This window comes from Salmo trutta, chromosome 27, assembly GCF_901001165.1.
Source record: "Salmo trutta chromosome 27, fSalTru1.1, whole genome shotgun sequence".
Lineage (NCBI taxonomy): Eukaryota > Metazoa > Chordata > Actinopteri > Salmoniformes > Salmonidae > Salmo > Salmo trutta.
Genome location: NC_042983.1, coordinates 40,973,070 through 40,987,915, shown reverse-complemented (window position 1 = coordinate 40,987,915; position 14,846 = coordinate 40,973,070). Strand labels below are relative to the sequence as shown.

General features: G+C 39.9%; 1 protein-coding gene across 1 annotated transcript; it reads right to left on the bottom strand.

Annotated features, from left to right (window-relative positions):
- Window positions 1-3,306: 3,306 nt before the first annotated feature.
- On the bottom strand, window positions 3,307-8,589 carry LOC115165141 (C-X-C motif chemokine 13-like). Its single transcript, XM_029718186.1, has 4 exons — window positions 8,218-8,589; window positions 7,404-7,539; window positions 4,119-4,199; window positions 3,307-4,000 (listed from the first exon to the last, which is right to left on the bottom strand). The coding sequence occupies exons 1-4, from the start codon at window positions 8,279-8,281 to the stop codon at window positions 3,949-3,951; spliced, it is 333 nt and encodes a 110-aa protein (XP_029574046.1). The 5' UTR covers window positions 8,282-8,589; the 3' UTR covers window positions 3,307-3,948.
- Between the last annotated feature and the right edge of the window lie 6,257 nt (window positions 8,590-14,846).

Sequence of the window (14,846 nt, the reverse complement as noted above, 5' to 3'; positions counted from 1 at the left end):
CAGATGGGTTGGGTCTGGGAACTACTATAAACATCATAGTTGGTTTGGGGTTTAGCAGCTTTATTGGTTAATGCATCATATGATAGATGGGTAATTGTACTGGGAACAAAATGTTGAAGGCATTGATGTGAAAGCAGATACAGTGCTGAGTTACCTCAAGAGGATGGAACGTGGATTAGGGATACGCACTTGCATGTCAGGTGACGTACCTATACAGTGAAATGGAGGAGATGGGGAACAAATTGAAAGTGGCATGACTTGGGAACACCTCTGGGAACCTGGGGCCTAAAGAGGAAGACTGGGTGAAAGCATGAGGAAGCTTTTTAGAGCTTTCATTTCTGTGGAACCCAGCAGGAAAGTATCCTGGAGGCATTTATTTTTTATTTTATTTCACCTTTATTTAACCTGTTGGGGGTAGGGGGCAGTATTGACACGGCCGGATAAAAAACGTACCCGATTTAATCTGGTTACTACTCCTGCCCAGTAACTAGAATATGCATATAATTATTGGCTTTGGATAGAAAACACCCTAAAGTTTCTAAAACTGTTTGAATGGTGTCTGTGAGTATAACAGAACTCATATGGCAGGCAAAAACCTGAGAAGATTCCTTACAGGAAGTGGCCTGTCTGATAAGTTGTTGTTCATCTTGGCTCTTTTTATTGAAGACTGAGGATCTTTGCTGCAATGTGACACTTCCTACGGCTCCCATAGGCTCTCAGAGCCCGGGAAAAAGCTAAATGATATCGAGGCAGCCCCAGGCTGAAACGCATTTACGCTTTTGGCAAGTGGCCGATCAGAGGACAATGGGCTTAGGCGCGTGCACGAGTCGACCCCGTGCTTTATTTTCTTTCCTCTTTTTACCTAAACGCAGATTCCCGGTCGGAATATTATCGCTTTTTTACGAGAAAAATGGCATAAAAATTGATTTTAAACAGCGGTTGTCATGCTTCAAAGTACGGTAATGGAATATTTAGAATTTCTTTGTCACGAAATGCGCCATGCTCGTCACCCTTATTTACCCTTTCGGATAGTGTCTTGAACGCACAAACAAAACGCAGCTATTTGGATATAACAATGGATTATTTGGGACCAAACCAACATTTGTTATTGAAGTAGAAGTCCTGGGAGTGCATTCTGACGAAGAACACCAAAGGTAATCAAACTTTTCTAATAGTAAATCTGACTTTGGTGAGTGCTAAACTTGCTGGGTGTCTAAATAGCTAGCCCTGTGATGCCGGGCTATCTACTGAGAATATTGCAAAATGTGCTTTCACCGAAAAGCTATTTTAAAATCGGACATATCGAGTGCATAGAGGAGTTCTGTATCTATAATTCTTAAAATAATTGTTATGCTTTTTGTGAACGTTTATCGTGAGTAATTTAGTAAATTTTTAGTAAATTCACCGGAAGTTTGCGGGGGCTATGCTAGTTCTGAACGTCACATGCTAATGTAAAAAGCTGGTTTTTGATATAAATATGAACTTGATTGAACAAAACATGCATGTATTGTATAACATAATGTCCTAGGTGTGTCATCTGATGAAGATCATCAAAGGTTAGTGCTGCATTTGGCTGTCTTCTGGGTTTTTGTGACATTATATGCTAGCTTGAAAAATGGGTGTCTGATTATTTCTGGCTGGGTACTCTGCTGACATAATCTAATGCTTTGCTTTCGTTGTAAAGCCTTTTTGAAATCGGACAGTGTGGTTAGATTAACGAGAGTCTTGTCTTTAAAATGGTGTAAAATAGTCATATGTTTGAGAAATTGAAGTAATAGCATTTCTAAGGTATTTGAATAACGCGCCACAGGATTCCACTGGCTGTTACGTAGGTGGGACCATTTCGTCCCGCCGGCCCTAGAGAAGTTAACCAGGTAGCCAAGTTGAGAACAAGTTCTCATTTACAATTGCGACCTGACCAAGATAAAGCAAAGCGGTTCGACACATGCAACAACAGAGTTACACATGGAGCAAACAAACATACAGTCAATAATACAGTAGAAAAACAAGTCTATATACAATGTGTGCAAATGAGGTGAGATAAGGGAGGTAAGAGAATAAATAGGCCATGGTGGCGAAGTAAATACAATATAGCAATTAAACACTGGAAAGGTAGATGTGCAGTAGATGAATGTGCAAAGTAGAGATACTGGGGTGCAAAGGAGCAAGATGGACCAACTGATGGCTCAGTTGGTAGAGCATGGTGTTTGCAACACCAGGGTTGTGGGTTCAATTCCCACGGGGGACCAGTATGGGGAAAAAAATGTATGAAATGTATGCATTCACTACTGTAAGTTGCTCTGGATAAGAGTGTCTGCTAAATAACGTAAATGTAAATACAGTGGGGGATGAGGTAGTTGTTTGGGCTATTTACAGATGGGGTATGTGCAGTCAGCTGGTGCTTAAAGCTAGTGAGTGAGATAAGTGTCTCTAGTTTCAGTGATTTTTGTAGTTCGTTCCAGTCATTGGCAGCAGAGAACTGGAAGGAGAGGCGGCCAAAGGAGGAATTGGCTTTGAGGGTGACCAGTGAGATATACCTGCTGGAGTGCGTGCTACGGGTGGGTGCAGCTATGGTGACCAGCGAGCTGAGATAAAGTGGGGCTTTACCTAGCAGGGTCTTGTAGATGACCTGGAGCCAGTGGGTTTGGCGACGAGTATGAAGCGAGGGCCAGCCAATGAGAGCGTACATAGAGTCAGGTGAAGAGAGAGTGGGAATTATCATGGTTTCAGACTTTGGTTTTCATGCATATATAATTATCCATAGCTTATCACATTGTTAATACTGTTATGTTTTATGTCTTTTTGTTGCTTTCCAAGTCTTGTGCTATCACTCTCCTAGGAACCAGAGGGGAAAGTGGAGAGACTAAAAGCTGCTCCATCTGCCATTGAAGGAGACGGCAGATTTAGCTGGAATGGCATTTTGTTGCGTGATCATAATTCAGAGGACATAAGTCTCTGAAATTGTACACATTTGTTTGTTTGTTAAATTCTTGTTTTATAATCATTTGTTAGTTTTTTTTAATCATGTTTTATTATCATTGTTTATACATTTATTAGTAATTTCCAAGTTTATATGAACTGAACATTAGGATGCTATTGTTCAAGACTAGGGACTGTTGGATTCAACAGTTTGAACATTGAGATATTAAAGACATGATAGATTAGACACATAGTATATTAAGGAGTAACAGAGACTGGGTCTCTGTAGAAAGACAGATAGCTGTGGAATGTGTTGGAATGTGTTGGGGGATGAGAGGAGAGCAAAGTGTTGATACAGGAAAGACAGATGGACATCTGTGGATTAGATGAAGGAGGGGTTTAGGTCAGGAGGTGAGGACAGATTCTCATCAGGGAGTAATAAAGGTTTGGTTTCCTGTTACCCTTTTTACTCTCTTCCTGTAGAACCATAAGATGAAAGGATTAGAGAGAAGGAGGAGGGTCTTAAATGGGATATAAATATCTGGATGGGACAAATGTTGGGTTGTCTGAATTACAGCTGTACAGAACCTCTGGGAAGAATTAAACTTGGTTAAAGCTTCTCTAGTGTCCGTGGGTTATTTACTCTGAACAATAACAACCTAACAATACATACTGAGATCATTTAAGATAAAATAATTAACTTGGTATTGGAATCATATTTGAATAGTATCCATTGGTATTACATTGGTATTACATTGGTATCACATTGGTATCACATTGGTATCACATTGGTATTACATTGGTATCACATTGGTATCACATTGGTATTACATTGGTATTACATTGGTATTACATTGGTATTACATTGGTATCACATTGGTATCACATTGGTATTACATTGGTATTACATTGGTATTACATTGGTATCACATTGGTATCACATTGGTATTACATTGGTATTACATTGGTATCACATTGGTATCACATTTCCATTTAGCTCCAACTTGATACATTCCTGTTCCAGTTCCCTCAATGGTGGTTGAGATGGGGAAGTTCTGCACTTCTCTTCTTCTTGTTGCTACTGTAGAATGAGATGGTCTGTGTTACAGTCAACAGAAGTGTGTGTGTGTGTGTGTGTGTGTGTGTGTGTGTGTGTGTGTGTGTGTGTGTGTGTGTGTGTGTGTGTGTGTTGTATTTACCTTTGTAACTTGGTAATGACTTTGTTGATCCATCGTGCATCTGGAGTCACACAGACGGTGGCTTTGTCCTTCTTGGTAATGCTGATGAATGAAGGGAGGGATATATTACAGCGTCACCATGGTTACATATCATACACTGCAGAATAAAACATATCATAAAATGTCAATATGAATGTACACATATTTAGCAGATGTTATTACGGCTGTAGGGAAATGGTTGTGTTCCCAGCTCCAACAGTGCAGTAATATCTAGAAAATACAACACACAAATCTGAGTAAAATAATGGAATTAAGAAATCTATAAATATTAGGACGAGCAAAGTCAGAGTACTGTATATGTAAATGTATGTATGTATACAGTACCAGTCAAACGTTTGGACACCTACTCATTTCAGGGTTTTAATTTATTTTTACTATTTTCTACATTGAATAATAATAGTGAAGACATCAAAACTATGAAATAACACATATGGAATCATGTAGTAACCCAAAAAGTGTTAAACAAATAAAAATATATTTTATATTTGAGATTGTTCAAAGTAGCCACCCTTTGCCTTGATGATATCTTTTCACACTCTTGGCATTCCTTTGACCTCATGGCTTGGGTTTTGCTCTGACATGCACTGACAACTGTAGGACCTTTATATAGACAGGTGTGAGATGTTCCAAATCATGTCTAATCAATTGAATTTACCACAGGTGGACTCCAATCAAGTTGTAGAAACATCTCAAGGATAATCAATGGAAACAGGATCTATCTAAACTCAATTTCGAGTCTCATAGCAAAGAGTCTGAATACTTTTTGCTAAAATGTCTAAACCTGTTTTTGCTTTGTTATTATGGGGTATTGTGTGTAAATTGACAAGGACAATTTTTTATTTAATCCGTTTTAGAAAAAGTCTGTAAACATAATAAAATGTGGAAAAAGTCAAGGGGTCTGAATACTTTCTGAATGCACTGTATGTATATGTATACATGTGTGATTGAATGTATAGTCATTGTGGACAGTATGTGGATAGAATATATAGTATATCTGTAGAATAGGTAGGATATAATAGTATATCTACAGCAATAGTTGAATAGGATGGCCTTGACTAGAAAAACCTATTTGTAATCTGTGATTGTCTGGAGTCCCTGCCACATACTGAGTTTCGGGGGAAATTGCTATAGGCTACCACTGCAAATGTCCACATTTATTCCAATGTCTTAGCCTTGGTTATGAATAGGAACATTGAACTCATCATCAGTGACTAATGATTGGTTTGCATAGCATGCAGTAAAGCGACTATACAGACTAATTAATTTCCCCTCCACCACGACCTATCCCCCACGCTTCTTCCCCCTATGCATTAGAAAACCACAGTTTAGCGCTTCGTTCAAGACCTCGCTGACTGACTCACATGATCTATGTGTGGAGACAATGACAGCCACCATGGGTTTTAGGGGCGGTTTCCAGAACACAGATGAAGCCTGGACAACAACAACAAAAAGCATGGAGATCCACTGGGCCACTGGTTACCAACCAATCGATCCACTTCAAGGCATTCCTAGTCGATCACCAAGTGCGCCTACTGCGCTGGCCAATCGGATAGCTCAAATCACTGTTCCTACAGCTTCCACGACCCCACGCAAAGTTTGATACCATAAGATTTCATAACTTTTAAAACCATGACCAGAGAGAAATGATCAAAGAATACAGCAAACAGCTGCTGTTTTTTATGAGTGAGATCATGTTTAAGTTTTCATTCTGTTCTGTCACTGTTTTCATTCAACACTATTACAAAACATAAAACATGTTTCTCTCTACTTCCACTTGAGCTGCAAATGCAGTGAATGAGTAGCCAAGTAGCGCTGTGTTTTTATTAGTAGTAGCAGCTGTCCTGTCTATTTTAATAGGGAGGGATATTTAACTTTCTCTGGTCATAGGAACAACATGAATTTGTGCAGGAGGCAGATGCGGTGTGACTCGACTTTAGCCATCAGGTGGAAGACGTTGTCCCCTCTCTCTGGTCAGTCTCACCGGAGGAAAGGAAGGAGAGAGCAGGACCGTGTGAGGCGGACCCTCTGCTGTTCTCTCCCTCCCTCCGCTGAGACTAATGTGGTGTTCAAAACTACTGGGAACTCTGAAATCTCAGACTTCCGACTTCAGTGTGTTCAAGACAACTGGAAACTGAAAAAAATGAGATCCGATTAGGAAAAATCATTTTGAACGGTCATCCGACTCTAAATTCCTAGTCGGTAACTGGGGAATCTTTCTAGAACTCCATCTTTCCGACCTGAAGTTCACTGACTTCATGATTTGACCTAGTTCTTTTTCTCAGAGTTCTCAGTTTTCTTGAAAGCACCATGACAGATGCAGATACCATCAGTCCAGTAAAATAAAAGCCAATTGTTTCAATTTATGCTCAGCTGTGCCTCGCAAGTGCTACACCAACTGATCTATTTTGTTATCAAAGCTCGAGTTTTGAAATATAATATTGTCTGAGAATAACAATATTGGCAGGACAGGCATATACACACGTAGAAAAAAGGGTTCCAAAAGGGTTCTTCAGCTGTACCCATAGGAGAACACTTTTTGGTTCCAGGTAGAACTCTTATTAGTTCCAGGTAGAACCCTTTTGAGTTCCATGTAGAACCCTCTGTGGAAAGGGTTCTACATGGAAACCAGAAAGGGTTATTCAAAGGGTACTACTATGGGGACAGCCGAAGAACCCTTTTGGGTTCTAGATAGCACCTTTTTTCTAAGAGTGTAGCCAATATGATGTGATAATGTATTAGGCATACTGTGATAATGTATTAGGCATACTGTGATAATGTATTAGGCATGCTGTGATCATGTTTTAGGCATGCTGTGGTCATGTATTAGGAATGTTGTGATAATGTATTAGACAGACCAGGTAATGTATTAGGCATACCATGATAATGTATTAGACATGATGTGATAATGTATTAGGAATGCTGTGATAATGTATTAAAAATGTTGTGATAATGTATTAGGCATACCAGGTAATGTATTAGGGCTACTGTGATAATGTATTAGGAATGCTGTGATAAGGTATTAGACAGACCAGGTAATGTATCAGGGCTACTGTGATAATGTATTAGGAATGATGTGATAATGTATTAGGCAGACCAGGTAATGTATTGTACAAACCTCATTCATACAGAACAGTTTTTTTTAAGTCATGTTTAAAAATATATATATATTTCAGAAATAGATTTTGGCTTGCTTTTTGACTGTGAAAGTGTTGTTGACTGGTTGTTAGGTGGTGTTAGTTGACTCACATGATCTCTGTTTGACGACAGTGGGCACCTGGAGGTAGGATCTCTATCCTGTAGAACAGCCTAGGAGAGATGAAAGCAGAGGACGTTCGGATGCAGCGACACTTCTGACATGCAGCACAGCCGTTCATGGGGAATGCTGCAGGGATGAAGACCGTGAATATTACATACAATAACAATATAGTATTGTTCGGATTTGGGGTTAAAGGTTAAGGTTTAAGGGATAGGGTTAAAACCTTAAAATCATCACTAAAAGTTGCACTTTGAAACATGTGAATGTTACAAAGACAAAACGGATTCTAGATCAGCACTCTTAGGGCTCTATTCAGTCTGTATCATCGCTGAAGCGTTACAGATCAAATCAAATCAAAGTTTATTTGTCTCGTGCGCCGAATACAACGGGTAGATTACCTTACAGTGAAATGCTTACTTACAGGCTCTAACCAATAGTGCATAAAAGGTATTAGGTGAACAATAGGTAAGTAAAGGAATAAAAACACCAGTAAAAAGACAGTGATTGCGGGATAGCAATGTAACGGTAATATCTGATTGAGACGACATGCAGCGTTTACCGTGAATGCAGTTTCCGCTAAGGAACATTGCCTTTAAATTTCACTCACGCTGCAACGCAGAACTTCTGCCATACGGATTGAATACAGACCCTACTCTGAGACACTTAAAATTGCAATGGATTGATTGTGATAATTGGAATTCAATTGTAAAAAAAAAAAAAGATAATAGGTTTGGTTTGTCGATAGTTCAAGAGTCAAGTTGAACAGATTCATAGATATATATAGATAAAGATGCAATATCTCACCTTGAAGAGCCACGAACCAGCAGAGAGTCAGGGAGACCAACAGGTAGTGTGGCTTGAAAGGCATCTTGAGTCTGTGTTGGCTGTGGTCGGCTGGTGTCTACTGAAACTGAATGATGTTGTCTCTGGGTTTATATTGCTGCAATAAAGGAAGTGTGGGGGAATCCCTCGTCTTCACACAAAATGATGATCAGACTTTTGGAGTATATAAACATGTCTATATATATTCACTATTTTAACTTTATCCTTAATTTATAGCCTAGTGATTAATTCTATTGAAATTAAACCTGCCATATTGAGAATCTGTCTTGTTACAATTGTAAAGAGGATTTTAATGATAATATAATCAAATAATACTTCAGCAATCTAGTCAAAACATGGTAAATGCTGGGTTGAACAAGTAGAAACTCAGTGGTTAAGATTGGATAGCGTTTAAAAACGGAATTTCTCGTAGACATACAGACAGGTCCATAATTGACCTTGATAAAGATGAACAAAAAAGACTGTATAAAATCAATAATACAAACACTGAGCTATATTGTATGCAACAAAAAAAGGGGAAATTATGTTATTTATACTAATACAATTGCTCAGTGAAAGTGATTTTGTTTCACAAGTCATATTTTTTTTTCTCTCTCAAAAAGATAGGGGTTAAAATGGCACTGCTGTTTTCAATACCTCACCTAGAGAGGATAATGGCCACTGAGCCTTTTTCTACTGTAAGGGCTGTCGTGAGAGAGAGACCAATGTGCAGCGGAGTTAGTGTTCATCATTGAATATTTAATAAGAAAGAACACCATACAAACAAAACAAGAAAACTGACAGCCAAACAGTCCTGTCAGGTGCAAACACTAAACAGAAACAATTACCCACAAAACCCAAAGGCAAAACATGCTCCTTATGTGTGACTCCCAATCAGCAACAACGAGCTTCAGCTATGCCTGATTGGGAGCCACACACGGCCCAAAACAAAGAAATACAAAAACATAGAAAAAGGAACATAGAACGCCCACCCAATGTAATACCCTGGCCTAACCAAAATAAAGAACAAAAACCCCTCTCTATGGCCAGGGCGTTACATCTACTATGTTTTATAGGATCTTCTTTTACACCTGTTACGTTAGGTTATGAGAATGAAGAACACATCAGGAGGGATCTTAGACCTGTTACGTTAGGTTATGAGAATGAAGAACACATCAGGAGGGATCTTAGACCTGCTACGTTAGGTTATGAGAATGAAGAACACATCAGGAGGGATCTCAGACCTGCTACGTTAGGTTATGAGAATGAAGAACACATCAGGAGGGATCTTAGACCTGTTACGTTAGGTTATGAGAATGAAGAACACATCATGAGGGATCTTAGACCTGTTACGTTAGGTTATGAGAATGAAGAACACATCAGGAGGGATCTTAGACCTGTTACGTTAGGTTATGAGAATGAAGAACACATCAGGAGGGATCTTAGACCATTCCTCTATAACAGAGTCTTTCCAGATCCTTGATATCTCTTGTCTGCGCTCATGGACTGTCCTCTTCAAACCACAGGTTTTCAATGGGGTTCAAGTCCGGAGACTGAGATGACCTTTACAAACTGTTAATTTTGTGGTCAATTAACAATTTCTTTGCTGATTTTGATTTGTGCTTGGGGTTATTGTCTTACTGGAAGATCCACTTGTGGCCAAGTTTCAGACTCCTGGAGAAGGCAACCAAGTTTTTGGCTGAAATGGTCTGGTTCTTGGCAAATTTGATGATGCCGTTGACCGTAACAAGGGCCCCAGGACAAAACAAAAATTAGCTTTTTGGTCTTCATTTAAGGTTAGGGTTAAGGTTAGGGTTAGTTTGAAAAAATCTGATTTTTCAGAGTATAAATTGTAGAAATAGGCAGAGTTTATGACTTTGTGGACAAAAAAAAGAACAAGCAAAATAGTCCCATAACATCAAAGATCCACCACCATATTTTACAGTTGGTATGAGGCTCCTTTTTAATGGCATCCAACAAATGTAAACACCTGCAGTTTGGAACCTGTACTGTGTTCAGATGACATGAAAATAAAGATATTTTTATAATAAATCTTTATGGGTGTCAATAATTGTGGACCTGACTGTATATACTGCATGTGCAGCAACATCTCCTCCTTGGGAATTAATACAGTACTATTATTACACTGTCATATCTTTTCCCTATCAGAATCATTCTGCCACACATTTATCAAGGCTGATAGCTTCATATCACTTGTGTTCTTTTCCCTATCAGAATCATTCTGCCACACATTTATCAAGGCTGATAGCTTCATATCACTTGTGTTTAATTCAGACTCATTTCACTTGATCGGGTGCAAGGAACCCAGAATAAGGAACTGACAATTCCAACAAGCATTAAGAAGTCAGACAATGTTTTTTTTATTAGCAGACTGATGGAAAGAGCTCCATTGGCAGTGGACTGCCCAGTGAAGACCACATCTAATTTTACATTGTGGTCATTTAGCAGACGCTCTTATCCAGAGCGACTTACATATAAGGCTTGTTCCCATTGGCAGTTTGAAATGACTCAAATCCACATTTTTTGCATATTCTATTCTAATCTGTTATTTTTCCTGCAGTCTGAACAGCAAAAAGCACATGGAATTGGACATTTCAAGTCACATTTCAAACCACCTTCATAGGTCAGATACAAATCTGATTCCTGGCCATGCGACTTGTGTCTGAACGGTCAAATTTGATTTATTTGTGGTTTTTAGGCTGTTGTTGGGCATATCTTGCTGCTTCCTAGCTACTCTGTTGACAGTTTGACAAGAACATGAGAGCGCTAACTAGCTTGTTAGTTGTTTACAAACAAATTAGTGAATGTGGTAGAAAGGTAAACAGCTAGCTAGTTGACTGCTGTGGCTAGCTAGTTGACTGCTGTGGCTAGCTAGTTGACTGCTGTGGCTAGCTAGTTGACTGCCGTGGCTAGCTAGTTGACTGCCGTGGCTAGCTAGTTGACTGTTGTGGCTAGCTAGTTGACTGCTGTGGCTAGCTAGTTGACTACTGTGGCTAGCTAGTTGACTGCTCTGGTTAGCTAGTTGACTACTGTGGCTAGCTAGTTGACTGCTGTGGCTAGCTAGTTGACTACTGTGGCTAGCTAGTGGACTGCTGTGGCCGAAAAATAACTTGTTTTGAAAGTTAAATCAACTTGTCCTTTGAGAATTTAAAGGTGTTCTGACACTATGATTTTGAACATTCAAAGTATGTGGGAAACATCCCTGGCAGGCATTGTTGTCATCTTAGCTTGCTACATAACTTCTGAGTGATAGGAAGCAGGAGCACCAATCAGCCTACACCACCTCACATACACCCATTGTTAGTGTGACAACTAGCCATGTCATCAAATGAATGCTGTCTGAACACACACCCATCGTTACTAGGACAACTAGCCATGTCATCAAATGAATGCTGTCTGAACACACACCCATCGTTACCATGACAACTAGCCATGTCATCAAATGAATGCTGTCTGAACACAAACCCATCGTTACTATGACAACTAGCCATGTCATCAAATGAATGCTGTCTGAACACACACCCATCGTTACCATGACAACTAGCCATGTTATCAAATGAATGCTGTCTGAACACAAACCCATCGTTACTATGACAACTAGCCATGTTAGCAAATGAATGCTGTCTGAACACTTACAAATCCGACGTGGTCACTTGTAATTTGCTATTTGGACAGTGAGAAATTCCAAAACGGACTTGAAAAACATAACTGATGTGAGCATTAAGGCCTGCAGTGTGAGCAAGGTTTTAGTGCATTCAACTAGGCCTAAATTTAGCAGGGAGAACAACGACTTCCAGTAGTCCATTTTCAAAAAAGCAGAATTAGTGGCAGGAAGAAAAAAACACTGAATTAATTAGTCTCCTTGGAATTCCCATTCATCATAAATAGCAAGATGTTTAAAATTTCGTAAGACTTGTTTGTGGTGAGCATGTATCTCTTTTTATCATCATCTAATAACAATCCTTTTAGATTTTAATTTAATTTTAATTGAACCTTTATTTAACTAGGCAGGTCAGTTAAGAACAAATTCTTATTTACAATGACGACCTAGGAACAGTGGGTTAACTGCCTTGTTCAGGGGCAGAACAAGGTCTAAATCCTGACTAAATCCTGACTAAATAACAGACATATTAAGGCATTTGGAAAATAATTAAAATAATTATTTCACCTTTATTTAACCAGGTAGACCAGTTGAGAACAAGTTCTCATTTACAACTGCGACCTGGCCAAGATAAAGCAAAGCAGTGCGACAAAAACAACAACACAGAGTTACACAATAAACAAACGTACAGTCATGGGTAGAATAACATGGGTAGAATAACATGGGTAGAATAACATGGGTAGAATAACATGGGTAGAATAACATGGGTAGAATAACATGGGTTGAATAACATGGGTAGAATAACATGGGTAGAATAACATGGGTAGAACAACATGGGTAGATTAACATGGGTAGAATAACATGGGTAGAATAACATGGGTTGAAGAACATGGGTTGAATAACATGGGTTGAATAACATGGGTAGAATAACATGGGTAGAACAACATGGGTAGAATAACATGGGTAGAATAACATGGGTAGAAGAACATGGGTAGAATAACATGGGTTGAATAACATGGGTAGAATAACGTGGGTAGAATAACATGGGTTGAAGAACATGGGTTGACTAACATGGGTTGAATAACATGGGTAGAAGAACATGGGTTGACTAACATGGGTAGAATAACATGGGTAGAAGAACATGGGTAGAATAACATGGGTTGAATAACGTGGGTAGAATAACATGGGTTGAAGAACATGGGTTGACTAACATGGGTAGAATAACATGGGTAGAATAACATGGGGTGAATAACATGGGTAGAATAACATATGTCTTATAATAAAGGCTATTATGGTCAGATAAAATACGATTAGATTAAGGCTAATACAAGTTTATAACAAAGTAATAATTCAATATTATCTGTGTTAGTATTACTATATTACCATACTTTAATAGTCCCAGACTGACAGCGAGTCTAGTAGACAGGATGCCTATTATATCAGTACCATCATTATAATACAGGTTTTTATGGTTTTACAGAACCAAAAAACTCCACATCGACCAAAGGAGGAAGAAAGCACAGCATTTCACTTTCTGGATTTGACTTTCCCAAACCTCTGAACCAGAATAGAAAGTTAGCCAATATAATGAAACTGAACACCGTGTGGGTAAACAACATGCAGCCAGCCCATGTATGTGCCACCTTCTATGATCTGAGTATGATGAGCATGGTGGGTCAGTGGTAACCTGGGGTGTATTAGTATGATGAGCATGGTGGGTCAGTGGAGACCTGGGGTGTATTAGTATGATGAGCATGGTGGGTCAGTGGTAACCTGGGGTGTATTAGTATGATGAGCATGGTGGGTCAGTGGTAACCTGGGGTGTATTAGTATGATGAGCATGGTGGGTCAGTGGTAACCTGGGGTGTATTAGTATGATGAGCATGGTGGGTCAGTGGAAACCTGGGGTGTATTAGTATGATGAGCATGGTGGGTCAGTGGTAACCTGGGGTGTATTAGTATGATGAGCATGGTGGGTCAGTGGAGACCTGGGGTGTATTAGTATGATGAGCATGGTGGGTCAGTGGTAACCTGGGGTGTATTAGTATGATGAGCATGGTGGGTCAGTGGTAACCTGGGGTGTATTAGTATGATGAGCATGGTGGGTCAGTGGAGACCTGGAGTGTATTAGTATGATGAGCATGGTGGGTCAGTGGTAACCTGGGGTGTATTAGTATGATGAGCATGGTGGGTCAGTGGAGACCTGGGGTGTACTAGTATGATGAGCATGGTGGGTCAGTGGAGACCTGGGGTGTATTAGTATGATGAGCATGGTGGGTCAGTGGTAACCTGGGGTGTATTAGTATGATGAGCATGGTGGGTCAGGGGTAACCTGGGGTGTATTAGTATGATGAGCATGGTGGGTCAGTGGAGACCTGGGGTGTATTAGTATGATGAGCATGGTGGGTCAGTGGAGACCTGGGGTGTATTAGTATGATGAGCATGGTGGGTCAGTGGTAACCTGGGGTGTATTAGTATGATGAGCATGGTGGGTCAGTGGAAACCTGGGGTGTGTTAGTATGATGAGCATGGTGGGTCAGTGGTAACCTGGGGTGTATTAGTATGATGAGCATGGTGGGTCAGTGGTAACCTGGGGTGTATTAGTATGATGAGCATGGTGGGTCAGTGGTAACCTGGGGTGTATTAGTATGATGAGCATGGTGGGTCAGTGGTAACCTGGGGTGTATTAGTATGATGAGCATGGTGGGTCAGTGGAGACCTGGGGTGTATTAGTATGATGAGCATGGTGGGTCAGTGGTAACCTGGGGTGTATTAGTATGATGAGCATGGTGGGTCAGTGGTAACCTGGGGTGTATTAGTATGATGAGCATGGTGGGTCAGTGGAGACCTGGAGTGTATTAGTATGATGAGCATGGTGGGTCAGTGGTAACCTGGGGTGTATTAGTATGATGAGCATGGTGGGTCAGTGGTAACCTGGGGTGTATTAGTATGATGAGCATGGTGGGTCAGTGGTAACCTGGGGTGTATT

Excerpts from the sequence above, each read along its gene's own strand:
- LOC115165141 (XM_029718186.1), bottom strand. The coding sequence starts at position 8,281 with ATGCCTTTCAAGCCACACTACCTGTTGGTCTCCCTGACTCTCTGCTGG. Across the intron at positions 4,200-7,403 it reads TGTCGTCAAACAGAGATCAT|CATTACCAAGAAGGACAAAG; the intron begins GTGAGTCAACTA and ends TTCATTCATCAG. Across the intron at positions 4,001-4,118 it reads GTCATTACCAAGTTACAAAG|TAGCAACAAGAAGAAGAGAA; the intron begins GTAAATACAACA and ends CTCATTCTACAG.